Source organism: Leucoraja erinacea, chromosome 18 (genome assembly GCF_028641065.1).
Source record: "Leucoraja erinacea ecotype New England chromosome 18, Leri_hhj_1, whole genome shotgun sequence".
Taxonomy (NCBI): Eukaryota; Metazoa; Chordata; class Chondrichthyes; order Rajiformes; family Rajidae; genus Leucoraja; species Leucoraja erinaceus.
Genome location: NC_073394.1, coordinates 33,983,806 through 34,000,531, shown reverse-complemented (window position 1 = coordinate 34,000,531; position 16,726 = coordinate 33,983,806). Strand labels below are relative to the sequence as shown.

At 43.7% G+C, this 16,726-nt stretch overlaps 1 protein-coding gene across 3 annotated transcripts in view; it reads right to left on the bottom strand.

Moving 5' to 3' along the window:
- Window positions 1-16,726, bottom strand: part of LOC129705894 (astacin-like metalloendopeptidase) — a 95,568-nt gene that overhangs the window by 61,195 nt on the left and 17,647 nt on the right. For all 3 annotated transcript variants that reach the window (XM_055649789.1, XM_055649788.1, XM_055649790.1), the window contains 2 exons: window positions 10,954-11,109; window positions 8,025-8,145 (listed from right to left, as the gene is read on the bottom strand). In XM_055649789.1, the coding sequence (XP_055505764.1) occupies window positions 8,025-8,145; window positions 10,954-11,109 (277 nt within the window). The remainder of the gene's footprint in view (window positions 1-8,024; window positions 8,146-10,953; window positions 11,110-16,726) is intronic.

The following is a 16,726-nucleotide window of genomic DNA, read 5'->3' as shown; positions in this document are numbered from 1 at the left end:
CCTGCCTATTACCCCATGATAATTGAAATTTTTGAGATGTTGTTAGTTAAAATTCTTGCCATCGGTTTATCATACAATAATTTTACCCATGTTATAAAATTCTCTCCCATATTAAATTTTATGCAGTACTTTAAATAAGAATTGCCACTCTACCTGATCAAATGCTTTCTCTGCGTCCAAAGAAATAATTGATATATAGAAACATAGAAATTAGGTGCAGGAGTAGGCCATTCGGCCCTTCGAGCCTGCACCGCCATTCAATATGATCATGGCTGATCATACAACTCAGTATCCCGTACCTGCCTTCTCTCCATACCCTCTGATCCCCTTAGCCACAAGGGCCACATCTAACTCCCTTAAATATAGCCAATGAACTGGCCTCAACTACCCTCTGTGGCAGAGAATTCCAGAGATTCACCACTCTGTGTGAAAAAAGTTTTTCTCATCTCGGTTTTAAAGGATTTCCCCCTTATCCTTAAGCTGTGACCCCTTGTCCTGGACTTCCCCAACATCGGGAACAATATTCCTGCATCTAGCCTCTCCAACCTCTTAAGAATGTTGTAAGTCTATAAGATCCCCTCTCAATCTCCTAAATTCTAGAGATTATAAACCAAGTCTATCCAGTCTTTCTTCATACAACAGTCCTGACATCCCAGGAATCAGTCTGATGAACCTTCTCTGCACTCCCTCTATGGCAATAATGTCTTTCCTCAGATTTGGAGACCAAAACTGTACGCAATACTCCAGGTGTGGTCTCACCAAGACCCTGTACAACTGCAGTACAACCTCCCTGCTCCTATACTCAATACTCAAATATCTTCTTCCTCTACTTCATGTGAGTACACTAAATTAAACAGGTGTCTCAAATTATCAAATGAGTATATTTTGGGTATAAACCCCGTTTGATCAGGGTTTATCAATTTACTAATATATTTGCTTAATCTTCTTGTTAAAGTCTTTGCTAAGATTTTCTGGTCTGTATTTAAAGGTGATATAGCTCTGTATGAGCCCGTATCTTCTAAATCTTTATCTTTTTTTGGAATAAGCGTAATAGTTGATTCTGCTAGTGTTTCAGGTAGTTTGTTTTCTTTAAAAGAGTGGGAGTATAAATTAAATAAATAAGGGGTTGTTATCTCATGGAATTTTTAATAAAATTCATTACTAAAACCATCTGGTCCCGGTGTCTTACCATTTTTCAACAATTTTATTGTTTCACCTATTTCTTTGATTGTAATTTGAGCTCCAAGTTCTTCTTGTTTCAAAAGGTCCAGTTTTGGAAGATTACAGTTATCTAAAACATTTTTAATTTTACTATCTTCTATTTTAGTTTTAGATGTGTATAAATTTTGGGAAAATTGAGCAAATCTATTATTAATATCTTTAGGTAGTATTAGTAATTCACCTTTCTCTGATTTAATTTTAGTTATAGTATTTTCCTTTTCTTGTTTATTCAATTGGCGAGCTAAAAGCTTATGTGGTTTGTCACCAAACTCAAAATGTTCCTGTTTTGTAATTTGGAATAATCTTATTACTCTTGCCGATAAAATTCGATTAAGTTTCAATTTCAATAATATTATCTTATTGTGTTTATCTGTCGTGGAATCTTTAGCATTATCTAACTCTAACTGTCTGCTTTCTTGTTCTAACAACATTTGTTCTGTCTTATTTTATTTTGAAAAATTTGATATGAAATTATAATTCCTCTAATAAATGCCTTAAAACTTTCCCATAATAAAGAAGGCGAGGTACCTGGTGTATCATTTGTATCAAAAAAGTTTCATTTGTTGTTTTAAATATTGATAGCCTTGTAAGTCATTTAAAATATGTGTATTAAACCTCCAAAATGATTTTTTACCCGGCAGTCCCTCAAATTTTACTGAAATTGTCAACGGAGAGTGATCTGAGATACTACTAATGTGGTATGTTGGATTGATTGTATATGGCATTAATTTCATATCCACTAAAAAATAATCAATTCTTGAATACGTTTTATGTACCGAAGACTAAAACGAGTATTCCCTTCCAACTGGATTAGCAGATCCCCATACATCTATTATATTAGTATTTTTTATATATATATTTAGAAGTTCACTAGTCTTAGATTTTAAATTACTCCTCCTTTGTTTTGCTGATTTATCTAGATATGAATCTAAAACACAGTTGAAGTCCCCCCCTATTATCACATTTTGGTAATTAAACTCTGATATTATATCTATGATTTTATCAAAAAATTGGGGGTTGTCAAAATTCGGAGCGTAAATATTTATCATAGTTAGTGGGGTTGCATAAAATTCTCCCGAAACTATAATATCTTCCCTCTTTATCTGATATAGTATTCTTTAATTTAAAAGGTATACCTTTTCGAATAAGAATAGCCGTACCTCTAGATTTAGTAGTAAATGGGGAATAGTATATTTGACCTATCCATATCGCCTTTAATCTCATTTGTGTTTGTTGTTTCATGTGAGTTTCCTGCAAAAACATTATGTCGCTTTTCAAAGATTTTAGTTGAGCAAAAATTTTACCCCTCTTAATTGGTTCATTGGCACCCCTTATATTCCAACTACAAAATGTAATTCCTTCATTCTTTATTTGTCTATCGTCTTGCATTGTAAATCAAGATAGTATTCCTGAATCATATGGTGCAACCAAATACCTCGGAATTCTGGGAGTTGGGTGGTTATCCCAAATTTTTAGATTTATATTGCATCTCCTTCTTATATAGTGCCTTAAAAAAAAAGAAAGAAAAAATGTGATATACAATTAATTACAAAAAACATAAACAAATAAGTCTTGATGGTGCTTAAAAAAAAAAAGTGCCAGTCTAAGAAAAGATACCTTAAAGACGAATAGCCACCCATGATGGAAAAAATTTATAGACTTCCGTTGATGTTGTTATACATTGAGCTCCTCCTCCTTAGTAGAGCCCCATAAAAAGTTACAGACCGTTTCATATTTTGTCTTTTCTTATATGAATTTATCAAACCAGCACCAGTGAAAACCGAAAGAAATCAGGAAGAGACATAAGAAGTAAAAAAACAAATATAAAACACAACATATACACAGTTATATAAGTATATATGCCTTTCCAATTTATCTAATCTTAATCTAATCTAAACTTTACCCTATATATCCACCCAGGATTCTTACATAATATCCCATTCTTTAACTACCATACAAGCAGGTACCAAGAGGTTAAACACCATACGAGCAGGTACCAAGGGGTTAACTACTATACAAGCAGGTACCAAGGGGTTAAACTTTGAGCTTTTCGTTCAAGGTGAAACATGGCCAGCACTCTCAAAAACACATTCCAGACAGATAAGCTTTGTAACTGTCTGGAAAGTTCCACCATCTTAACCAGTTCAAAACTCTATCATAAGAATTAAAAAGTTCAATCTTCTTCCTTGTCGACAGCTTCCCCCGATGTTTTCTTTATCCTCTGCATACTTAAAAGCTTTTTCGGGATCTGTAAATAAGCGTTCAGTGCCGTTATAAGAAATCTTCATTCTGCCAGGAAAAACTACCCCGTATCTCACACCGGGGACGTCCTTCAGAATGTGTCTTGCCGGTGTGAACAATTTCATTCTCCGGACAACCTCCGGTGGGTAATCACGGAAAATTCGAATTTTATCCCCATGGTATGCAGATTCTTCCCATGGGTAATCTTTCTCAATATAAATTCCACTGAAGAGATATCACGGAATTTCACAATTATCTGTCTTGAATAATTTGTCCCTCTTGCAACACGCCCAACTCGGTGAGCGACGTCTATTCTTGGTTCTTCCGACAGTTCAAAAACATCTTTGAGTAAATCTGTAACGAAAGTACATGCTTGAGATTCATGTCCCTCTCGTCCTTCTTCCACTCCAAGAATTCTCAGATTTTGTCTTCTAGATCTTGCCTCTAAGTCCAGACATTTGTCAGTCATTCTTCCAAGTTTTTCCTCTTCAGTTTTCTGTGATTTTTTCAAACTCCTTATTTCCATGACCATCTCTTTTATCTCATTCTCCATCTCTTCCATTATTTCATCCAGTTTTCCGATTTCATCCTTCACATCTTTAAATTTCTTGTTAGTTATTTTCGATTCTAACACACTCTGATTTTAGTTTTTTTTAATCAAATTCCTTATATTGCTTCTTCGGTTCTTTTAACTCACTGCAAGTATTAAAGGGACTTTTCTGGGCTAGTACAAGTGTTGTGGGCCTGTGGGACTTGTTTCTAGAGGGCTAGTAGGACATTGCGAGCCGAACAGACTTTTATTGACTAGTACGGGTGTTGTGGGCCAAATGGACTGCAGTTGGGGACAGCTTCTGGTAGGGAGCATCCTACAGCCAAGGGAGGGGGACAGTTTCAGGCGGGGCCTGTCGTGGGCTGGTGGTGGGGTGAGGCACTGCTGTGGCCTACCGCTACCGTGGCCCACAGCTGCCTACCCGACGTGGCCTGCCGCTGTCATGTTGTATCGCTGTTGTGGCCTACCGCTGCCGCTGCCGTGGCCTATGCTGTTGCAGCCGGCCGCTGCCGTGGCTTACCGCTGCCCACGTGCTTCAGGCGGCATCCTGCAGCTGGGGATGGCTTCAGGTGGAGGCTGGTGGAGCGTCCAGCAGCTGGGGGCGGGACCACTTCAGGTGTGGGCCAGTGGGGGGGGGGGGGGGGGGGGAAAGCATCCTGCAGCTGGGGATGACTTAAGTTGGGAACTGGCGGGAGCATCCTGTAGCAAGGAAAGGGGGGCGGCTTCAAGTAGGGGTAGTGTCCTGTAACCGGGGACAGGGACGGCTTCAGGCGGGAGCGGTCGGGTGCCGGTGGGGAGGGGCGGGAGTGTCCTTCAGTCGGGGCAGGGGGACGGCATCAGGCGAGGACTGTCGAAAGCCGGTGGGGTAGGGGGGAGTGTTCTACAGCCGGGGCAGGTGGACGGTTTCAGGCCGGGGCAGGTGGGGGCTAATGTCGAGTTATCGGCTTAAAACACTATTATTCTGAAAAGGAGGTCAAGGAAAATTACTGAAGTGTTGTTTAGAGACTAGTCAAAAGTATTATGCACCAGGCCCGTACGAAGCTTTTCAAAAATTGGGGGTGGAATGTTATGTGAAGTAAGTGCATGCAGCGCATATCACAAGTGCGAGGCTCAAAGATCCGCTTAAGGGCCCTGGAAGCTCTGAGGTATTAGATGCTCTTTGGTGCATTCTGAACCTTATTTTGGAGCATTTTTGCACCAAATCTATGACAAATATTTCAGAAATAATTTTGGTTGAGTCAAGAGTAATGAGTGGTTGGAATGGGATGATTGGGGTCATTGTTGTATACATTTTATTTAATCAAATGTTATGCAAAATGTTATAAAGGAGCATGCAAACACTGCAAATAAAATACTGTATGTTTTTGCAGTAAATAAAACCTTTTTTAGAAAATGTTTTGTGTGTTGATTTGATTTCCTCTAACTGTTCGAATGTGTTAGTGTGTGCACATTAAAAATATGATGCAAAATGAAAGTCGCAAACTATGGAATACATATTTTTCAGTATTATTATCAAGGAAAAGACAGCAGTTCCATATTATTCATATGGATGAGAAAATATAATTGCTCTAAAACCTACTTTAATTTTGCAATCTCACTAAAGATAATCCCCCTTTCCCTCTCCCCTCCTCCTTCCCCCTCCCTCTCCCTCCACCTCTCCCTCCCCATCTCTCTCTCCCCTTCCCTCATTCCCCTCCCTCTCTCCCCCTCCCCCCCCCTCCCTCCCTCCCCTTCCGTCCCCCTCTCTCTCCCCCCCCCCTCCCCCCCGCTGTCCCGCCCCTCTCTGTCCTGCCCTTCCTCTTCGTCCCTCTCCCTCCCTCCCCCTCCCACGCAGCGAGGCTTCGACTCCGCGCCGCAGACACCGCAGCCCCCCCCCCCCCCCCCCCGGCCCAAAGAAACGGGCACTCCAGCAACGCGATATTCCACTAGTTACCTGGAGTAGGCACCTAGGAACTTTGGTAGACACGAGGCATCGAGGTGTGGAGTGCAAATGGAGACATAAACCCGCCCGGGCCCACTGCGCACGCACGGAGAGACAGCGTCATTTTGCATCGCTACTGCGTCACCGGCTTCCACCAACTGCGCCGGCGAGGAAGGTCGCAAATTTTTCCCCCAAAACTTCCAGCAGGCCGGAACCAGAATTTCGGGTGATTTCCGTCAAAGCGGATACGCTAATAGCGCTCCAATTTTTTTTCCTCTGGATTTTTTAATTCTGGGAAAAAAAAAAACACCTTGGCCGGAGGACCCCTAGATTTTGAGGCCCTAGGCTTCAGCCTATGAAACCTATAGGTAAATCCGGCCCTGCCAAGGCCCCCCTAGATCTCGAGGCCCTAAGCTTAACCTTGTAAAGCTTGTACGTAAATCCGGCCCTGGAGGCGGGAGCACCCTGCAGTCGGAGGAGGGGGATGGCTTCAGACGGGGGCTGTCGGTGGCCGGTGGGAGGGAGGGGAGCGTCCTACAGCTGGGAGAGGGATGGCTTCAGGCGGGCTCTGTCGGGGCCGGTGGCGGGGGGGGGGGGAAGCATCTTGCAGCACGGTGAGGTGGACGGCTTCAGGCTGGGGTTGTTTGGGCCGGTGGGAGGCGCGAGCGTCCGGCAGCTGGTGGAGGGAGATGGCTTCAGGCAGGGCTGTCGGGGCGCAGTGGGGGCGGGGAGAGGGAGCGCTGCTGTGTCCTACCGCCGCTGACGTACCACTACTCTGGCCATCCGCTGCCGTGACCGGCCACGGCCGCTCCCCACCGGCTTCAGGCGGGAGCTGTCGGGAACGTCCTGTAGCCGATGGAGGGGGACGACTTCAGGTGGGGGGGTGGTGTCCTGTAGCCTGGGAAGAGGGATGGCTTCAGGAGGGGGCAAGTGGAGGGGGGGGGCAACATCCTGCAGCTGGGGGAGGGGGACGGCTTCAGGTGGCGGCCAGAGAGGGGGTGCTTTCAGCAGTGCTAATACAGGTGTTGTGGGCCAAAGGGACAGATTTCCGGAGAGTTAGTATGGATATTGTGGGCTGAATAGACTTTTCTTGGGCTTGTCCTGCAGCTGGGGACTGGGAGGGGGACTGCTTCAGGTGGGGGCCAACGAGAGCTTTCTGTAGCCGGAGCAGGGGGTCTGGCCAGGTGTGGCCATGGTGTAGGCCGCATCTGGTCCATGTGCTCAGCCACTTGGGGTGGCAGCCAGTCCAGCCAAGCTCCAGCCTGTTGCAGGGCCTCCAGCTGCCCACTCCACCATCGAGGCACTGCGTTCCCTCCTGCAGTCAGTCTGCTTACTGGCCCTCCAGGTGGGTTACCATGGATCCTCAATCCGCTGTGGGTGAGCCGGGCCTCTTGGGTGGGTTCTGGTCTGCGGCATGGGTCCTCCGTCGGTGGTGGGTGAGTACCCGGTCAGCGGTGGGTGGGGTGGACTGGCCTTACTGGGTGGTTTGTGACGCGGCAGGTGAGTCGGGCCAACCAGGCGAGTCCCTGGCCTCTAGCGGCGAGCTGGACCTTCGACATGTCCTCGGTCTATGGGCCGCGGTGCTCCCCCGGGATACTCCCGCCGTGTCGGCTCGTCTCTTCTCACTCTGCTGCTGGCTTTCCCGATCCTGGCCTTAGTTGCCCATGTTTGGTCCATATCCCTCTAAACTTTTCCTGTACAAGTGCCCGTCCAAATGTCTTTAAATGTTACTATAGCACATATCTCACCTACCTTCTCCGTCAACCACCACGATATGAGAATTATGTCCCTCGAGTTCCTATTAAATCTTTCCAGACTCACCCTGAACATAAGTCACCTGGTTCTTGATTCCTCCACTCTGAATAAAAGACTCTGTGCATTTACCCTACCTACACCCCTCATGATCTTATTAATCTCTATAAGATCACCCCCACATCCTCCTGCTCTTCGGGAATAAAGTCCCAGCCTGCCAGATCTCTCCTTATAGCCCAGGCCCTCAAGTCCTGGCAACATCCTTGTAAATCTTCTCTGCAGTCTGTGCAGTGAATGAGTTGACAATGTCATGACAAATACCTGCATTTTTAAACGTACCCTACTTTTTGTGTAACAGAAATATATGCACGTTCATTACGTCGCTTGTAGTAAAATTTCACGCATGTTAAAGAATTGACTTCACCCAGCGCATTTTGAATTTTCGTTTTATCCTGTTCATCTACAATAAAAACACGAACAATTATTATAATGCATATTTATAGATTAATCAATATTAGTCATATTCTTCATAATTTACAAAAATGAATCTGATGAAACTACAAATATAGAATTAATAAACACTAAGAAATATGTAAATATACTCAGAAAGTAAATCTGATTTAAGTAATAATTAGGTCCATCAAGGAATTCTACTTGATTTAAAATCAACGTGGAAGCACCCCTTGCTCTTGATTCAACCTGTACATATTTTCAACATGAGTCTGCTGCATAAATAAGGATAAAATGGCTAATTTGCCAAGCTTATACATGACTCCGTATCCTAGAACTCCTTATCTAAAGTAGATTAGAAAAGTAGCTCACCAGTTTCACAAGAACAATTAGGAATAGCTCACAAATGCAGGCTGAGCAATACATGCTCACACTAAATAAATGAAAGCATTTTTATTTATTAACTCAGCAAAAATAAAACAAGTCAATCGCTGAAGTGTAACACAATAGAGAGTTAGGCTAGATTTGTATTTGAAAGAAAAAAATGTGTTCCTTTTTTTTCAGGATTAGGCCACAAGATAAAATGCATTTTTACCATTTGATGGGTAGATAAATCTCATATCAAAGTCATATCACTAACTTTTCTAATTAAGCATTTAAAACAAGAAATGTATTATTTCTCCAATCACAACTACAAGAAAATTATGTTTTAAGGAGGAAGCTTGCCTCCAAGCTAATGACCTGGAGCTATAGAGATTGTGGACACAGGAACTGCAGATGATGGTTTACAAAAAAAAGACATAAAGAGCTGGAGTAACTCTGCAGGTCAGGCAGCATCTCTGGAGAACATGCACAAGTGGCATTTTGAGTCAGGACCCTTCTTCAGACTGATTGTAGTAGGGGGAAGAAAGCTGGAAGAGAAGTGGGTGGGGCAAAGCCTGACAAGCAGAGAGGAGCTAGGATGCAGTGACTTAGCAGCCTTCGTTTAGGTCAAGAAAAAATGCCAACAATAAGAGGAGTGTAATAGGGAGGAACAAGTTTTTCAAAAATATTAACGTATAGACAATATAAGGTTAAATTATACAAAGGTATAAGTAGAGGTGTTATATTTAAATACAGGAAGCATTTGTGAAAATAAAGAATATTGAAAACTTATAAATGGATTTGATCTGATAGAAATTACAGAAATGTGGATGCATGGGCAATTATGTACTCTGAGGTAAACATTCTGGAAACAAAAGAGCAGATGGCAATGAAATTATAGTGCGATACTATAATTTTTATATCAATGGGATTCATCAAACTGAGGTCAGAAATGTAAATGGGGCTGTTTTAGAACAATAACTCACAAAGTCAACCAGAACATTGATTTTGTTCTACCTTGTCAGGGGCAATGTCACATATGATCCTCTGTAAAATAGCGATCATCATACAATATAATTTTATTTTGTATTGGAGAACGAGACAATCCACTTAAGTCTTGAACTTAAATAAAGGCAACAGTGGATGTGGGAAATGTTGATGAAGGTAGATTAGAAAATTAGATTCAAAGGCTTGCTGCTCAATAAACAATAGCAATTAAAAATATATTTTTTAATTCCCAACCAATATACATTGTATTTAGAATAGCAACCCATCAGGAGAAGTGATTTATTCATGGCTATTAAAGGAGTTATGGATAGCATCAACTTTAAAGAGAAAGATGATTAGAGTTGTAAGTCTAATGTTTGGAGAGTTCTTGGAATAGTAACGAATGACCAAAACATTTAATAAAAAGGAAGAAGTTAAAAATGGGAATCAACCAATAAGACAAAAATAAACGAGTTTCAATTTGTGAAAAGGGAAAGAGATGCAAAAACAAATATGTTCCCTTGGAGTAGATCCAGAAGGAATTATAATGAATAATGAAATGGCTGAAATATTAACAAATATTTTGTATTAGTCTTTGTGGCAGAAAATATAATAACTATACCAAAGATATAGTTGGAACCATGGGTCCAAAAACAACGAGCAACATAATTAACGTACAAAAACTGTAATGTACTGTAGAAATTAGAAAGCCTAAAAAACAAAAAGTCCTCTGGGCTTGACTCTGTATTATTGGATTCTAAACGAGGTGGTTGCAAAGTAAGAATATTATAATTAGGAATAGTAATCTGCCATTTGGCCCTTCAAATCTGCTCCACCATTCATCACGATTTGGATAAAAACTGCAGCAATTATATTTTCTTACTCTATGTCCCCGATTCCCTTAAAATCTGGACATCTACCAGTCTCTGTTTTGAATGACCGCCTTCACTTCACAACCCTCCAGGGTAGAAAATTCCAAAGGTTCACTACCCTCCAGGTGATAAATTTCTCCTCATCTCTCTTCTATAGAACTTATGCTTTATTCTAAAATTGTGCCCCTCGTCATGGATTCCTCATCTAGGGGAAACATCATCCCTGCAAGCAGCCTGTTAATCCCTGTAAGAATGTTATATTTTTAATGTGATTTTCACTTCCAGTCCCAGTCTACTCATTCCCTTTTCATACAAACAACTACCCCCAAAACTAGCTCAGTAAAATTCTTAAAATATGATTCTTAGCTACAGTATACATTCAGGAACACTGATCAATCTCCTGTATCTTACAAAATATAATTCCTTGTCAGCTCTCTTTTTTGAAGCAAATATGTAAAAAGTAATTCACAACCACTGCTAAAACTCTATGTACAAATATCTAATCCATACAGACAAGTCTGAAATTGGTCTGAATAGCATAATTAGTCACTGGCTTAATTGTCACTTTAGAAACAAATATTAATAGAATAACTTACTGTAATCGCTAGATACTTTATATGGTACATAAACATTCCCATCCTCTGAAGCGGGCCATAAGCAACTTCTTGGTTCCCAATTACAGACCATAGCATTTCTGGATTTATCAACTAGAACATCGCCAAAATGAATTTTTTTATTTCCTGTCTGCTTTACTGCAAAAAGAGAAAAAAGCTGTAAATTGCACGTTAAACATTAAATACTTTTTATCCAAGCTGTAGTAAAAAAATCACCATATCTGTTATGCAAGTTGATCCAATCTTATAAATGCCAATTAAAAGTCAAAACTATCACTTCCGATTGTCTCCAAATTGAAGAGAACATAAAGTACTGATAATAAGCAGCATCTCTACAGTCCTCATGACTGAACTTTGCAAGAATTCTGCAGAATGATTGAGGGATTGAAGATTAACTTTTACTTAGATCGACATTTTCAAAACCAATCACCTAATACTCATTTCAGTGTTAATTAAAAATGAGTGTATTTCAAACTTTTAATTTCCCATGATTCCATCAGAACTATCTTCCCTTAATGTCAAGCATTGGAAAGCTGTACCTCATCAAGCTGGCCCAGTGCTTTATTACCAAGAATTCCTCTGAGAAGGCTATTCCAACTGAGTGTACACAGACCGAAGACGCATGTGAAGGCACCCCCATACACCGGTATCTTATCTAGTGAAATCCTGGCAAAGAATCAGGAGCAGGATTGGGCCAACTGATCCCTTGAGCTGCAAATGTCTATTTCAAGCAAGCACATGATTTTTCAAAAGCTACTCACCAATTTATTGAAGTTATTTCATCCACTGCAAAGAAATTTGACACTTGCAGACCCCATGGATAGAGAGAGGCAATGTCCAAAAACTACTTTGAAAGAGCTTCCCCATGTATTAACTCTTTGGATGTTATCGTAGTGTTTCCACTGTGGTGTTGTAATTCTGCTCCGTTAGTCTGGTTCAGTAAAACACTGAGTCAAGCACTGGATCAACTAAACTTCTTTATTTCTCAAACACGAACACAGTTCCTGTACAATACCTAACCAACACTGTAGGTCCAATCCTTATCTCTACTCATCCAAGCCCTTCAGCCTCGTGCGAATAGACACCACCAGTAGGTCAGCACGGTCCTAAGTGCTCCCCCAGAAGATCGACGCAGACTCATGTGCTGTCTCCTCTTATATACTGTATCGGACACGTGGCGCAAAATAAATGGGGAGGGCAACCCCTACAAGCCAATCATAAATAAAGATCATACAATACATCAATTGACAGATCCCTAACCCAATCACAAAGTACCAAAATTACATTGTTTCTACATAAAGTTACTAATGGAAGATAGGTCCCCTAAGTAAAGAAATATTTCACCAGGTAATATAAATGATTCGGGCAAGGCCCCTTGCCTTGACCAATCACAAGATAACAGTGCAAAGACCATGTAACATATTTAACAGTGCTGTGGCGGTCCTTGGGGGTTAGGCCACTCCTTGGATCATCCCCCTCAGCTATTGACGGACAGGGGCGTTGGTTTATCACGTTGGTTTCCCGAGGTCCCTCTCGGGTGTGTGTGTGTGAGTGCTCACGCTGTGTTATTAAAGACTACTGTTTGAACCTGCCTGGCATCTGGCCTTTTCCTGACCTCATCCAGGCCACTACAACTGGTGACCCTTAGACCCCCCCCCGTTAACTAACAAATATAGGGGCCTTAAGGAATTCCTTATCAGGACATTTGGCCTTGGTGAATCTGAGCGGGCAGCTCGGATTCTCCGAATGGACGGCCTGGCCGACCGCTGGCCGTCTACCCTCCTGGAGGACATGCTCGCCCTAATGGGGGACCACGAACCTTGTTTCCTATTTAAATTCGCTTACCTCTAACAGCTCCTGCCCGACATCCGCCTGCAGCTCGCCAGGGATCCTTTTACCGACATGCAGGCGCTGGCCAAGCATGCCGACGAGCTGTGGATGTCCCGCAAGGCAGGACCTGGAAGCGTAGGCCGTCCTTCCCGCGGCGTCGGAAGGCTCGGAGCAGGTCGGGGCCGCTATCCACCCCGTCTCCGCTGCTCCCAGTCGGCCCCCATGGCAAAATCCGGCCGCCATCGGGCATTCCACTGCAAGCACGCCTTTTCAGCACGGCCCGCCTGCAGTTCCACCCAATGCCTGCAGAGGTCTCTGGTGTTTAACCCAGCCAAATTCACCTGCAGTTCCACCAGACGCCAGTAGAGGGGGTTGCTGCTATTATCATCGTCGCTGGGGAGCTGCAGCAAGACAATGTTGCCCACCTTGTTCGTTCCTGGGAAACGAAGGGGCTGGTCGTCAGTGATTCCTTCGGCAGCCGGAAATATTCATCGCCGCTTCGCCTGGGATCGCCGCACTGGGGGTCGATTCCAACTGGTGCGGAAGTGAGTGTTCTGCCTCCCTCCATCGCTGACATCCGTGCAAGCAAACGGGGCTCCCTTTTCACCGCGGCGAACGGGAGTGCTATTCGTACCTACGGGGTTCGCACCATCTCCCTCTACTTTGGCCGCAGCTGCTTTTTGTGGGATTTTGTCATCGCCGACGTTTCCCAGCCGCTTCGATTTCCTTCGAGCCCATTCACTGCTCGTGGGTGTCAAGCCGCGGTGCATGGAGAACTCCGTCACGCTGGAGCCGGTCTTCCTCTGCATTGGTGATCCCGTATCATGCCCTGATGGCCCCGTCGTCCGTGGATGCGACTTTCGCACGCATCCTGGCGGATTTTCCGGACATCCTCGAACCCCACTCCCGCTCCTTCACCCCCAAGCACGGGGTGGAGCACCATATTCCTACTACAGCCCGCTGGTGCATGCCCCGGCGCGTCGTCTCGCGCCAGACAAACTTCGTCTGGCTCGGGAGGAGTTCCGCCTGATGGAGGCGATGGGCATCGCGTGCCCCTCCAATAGCCCATGGGCATCACCGCTCCACTTGGTCCCTAAAGCGGGAGGGGCTGGCGCCCATGTGGGGATTACCGTCGCCTGAATGATGCAACCGTCGCCGACAGGTACCCGGTCCCGCACATTCAAGACTTCAATGCCCATCTGGCCGGAGCATCGGTGTTCTCCAAGATAGACCTCCTGCGAGGGTACAACCAAATTCCGGTCCACCCCGACGATATCCCAAAGACAGCCATTATAACACCATTTGGATTGTTTGAATTTGAACGGATGCCATTTGGTTTAAGAATGCTGCACAGGTCTTTCAGCGGCTTATGGACTGTGTGTGCCATGGCCTTGACTTCGTATTCATGTACTTGGATGACATACTTGTGGCCAGTTGCTCGCGGCAGGAGCACTGCATTCACCTCCGTCGGCTGTGTCAGCATCTCAGCGATTTTGGTTTGTCCATCAACTCGTCCAAGTGCCTTTTTGGGGTGACGGCTATCGACCTCCTCGGCCAATGCGCAATTCCACAGGGGGTGGTGCCTCTGCCGGACATGGCACGCGTCCTGCACTTTTGCAATTGCTGGAAAGTTTACTTTTCTGGTAATTAGCGGAGCAACCTCTGCAGTTCGTTTCCATAGGTTTACAGGTATTTCAGCGTATTCTGCAGTTTCTTATTTTCCTGTCACTAGTGCCAAAATTTTTACTGTCAGATCTTTTCCTTCATGTTAATAGCAGTTACTTTGTTTCCCTTTGCAGTTTCTCTGTAGCCCCCCCTTTGGTCTTGTTACAATCTCTCTTCCTCTGTCTTCGCGATAGGCATTCCCTGCTCCAATGGCCCTGCTGACCACAATTAAAGCAAGCATCTGAGGAGAATGGAGTTGACCGTTATTTTCCCATGATTTGGGAGTGCTTTTCATTCCTTTTCTTGGCCAATTTTTGGTAAGTATTGTAATGGTCTGTTTGTTTTCCTTATACTGGTACATTATTTTGATCAGTCCAGGGGGAGGGGTCAAGCAATTTTGTCCAACGGCTCTGGGCTGGTTAGGACTGTGAAAATGGATTGGTTTGCGAGAAGGGTGTTTGTCTTCGCTGCCCCTGATTTCCCTGGCAGTTCCCACGTTGCTCTCTATGATCTCTTTGATCTCTGAAATCTCTGATCCCCCTGATCTCTGAAATCTCTTCGCTGACCCCCTCCTTCATTTCGTTCCCTGTTTGGGCACGCCCTACTACAATGACTTAACCCTCCACAAGTGTATCATTGGTCTGGTCCCGGTATTCTAGTGCCTCTCCTGCTCGGTCTTGGGGAAATTGGTTCTAAAGCAAGCATGTTATCATAATAGTGATCTGGATATTCTGATACCCTTGGCCATTCTGTCACCCCATGCCTTGCTCTGGTTTTAGGACTGCATAATTCTAAGTCCGGCCTTGGTGCCTCCTTCTTTACCATATACTTTGTTTTTGCTTTTACTGCAGGCTGACTTTCCTGCTTTTTAATATCTTTCCATACAAACAAGATGGTCTGGTCCTGACTTTCCTGCTTTTTAATATCCTTTGATACCTCACTGCACGAGCCATCTGAAAAGTCCATGTTGTTTGTTTTAATTGCTTCGGCCACATTAGTTAGTTGGCAGTTCAACAATATTGCGCAATACTGAGGAGAATTTGCCCCATACCGAAAATGTAGATCTCCTGACTGGTCCATATACAACTCCGAGAATCTTTCTAAAAACTCATATGTTCCCTCTCCTTTCTTTTGTCTTACATCCAGAATCCTAGCAATATCTATCAGCTTTTGTAAAGTATTAGCAAGGGCAGTTAAAACTGCACCTTCTCTTACATTATTATCAGTGATCACATTACCATATAACCATATAACAATTACAGCACGGAAACAGGCCATCTCAACCCTTCTAGTCCGTGCCGAACACATAATCTCCCCTAGTCCCATATACCTGCGCTCAGACCATAACCCTCCATTCCCTTCCCATCCATATAACTATCCAATTTATTTTTAAATGATAAAAACGAACCTGCCTCCACCACCCTCACTGGAAGCTCATTCCACACAGCTACCACTCTCTGAGTAAAGAAGTTCCCCCTCATGTTACCCCTAAACTTCAGTCCCTTAATTCTCATGTCATGCACCCTTGTTTGAATCTTCCCTACTCTCAGTGGGAAAAGCTTTTCCACGTCAACTCTGTCTATCCCTCTCATCGTTTTAAAAACCTCTATCAAGTCCCCCCTTAATCTTCTGCGCTCCAAAGAATAAAGCCCTAACTTGTTCAACCTTTCTCTGTAACTTAGTTGTTGAAACCCAGGCAACATTCTAGTAAATCTCCTCTGTACTCTCTCTATTTTGTTGACATCCTTCCTATAATTAGGCGACCAAAATTGTACACCATACTCCAGAATTGGCCTCACCAATGCCTTGTACAATTTTAACATTACATCCCAACTTCTATACTCAACCCAACTTCTATACTCAAAGCCAGTGCTTCATGAGTTGGGTGTCCATTTAAATCATCTTGCGAGTGGGTTTTTCTGGAACGCGATCATTTGAAACGTTACGGTTTGCGGTGAATTTAGACCCCCATATTGGCACCGTTTCGCAACTTAAAATGTGAACTAAAGGCACCTTAAGGACCACTTTTATACATAAAATTAACTGCTTTCATCTACCTGTCCTGTACCTGAAATCCGTCCTCGTTGTTGGCGTTGACGGCTTTAGAAGCTGATTTTAAAATGGCTTCAGCGCTGAACTTGTCGGGCGATTAAAAAAATAAATACACAGAACGCCCGTCGGAAGGATTCTTCAGCAAAATCTTGCGCTCCAACCAAATATAATCAAGGTAGGAAAAAAACGCGCTTTAACCCTGCCCCCC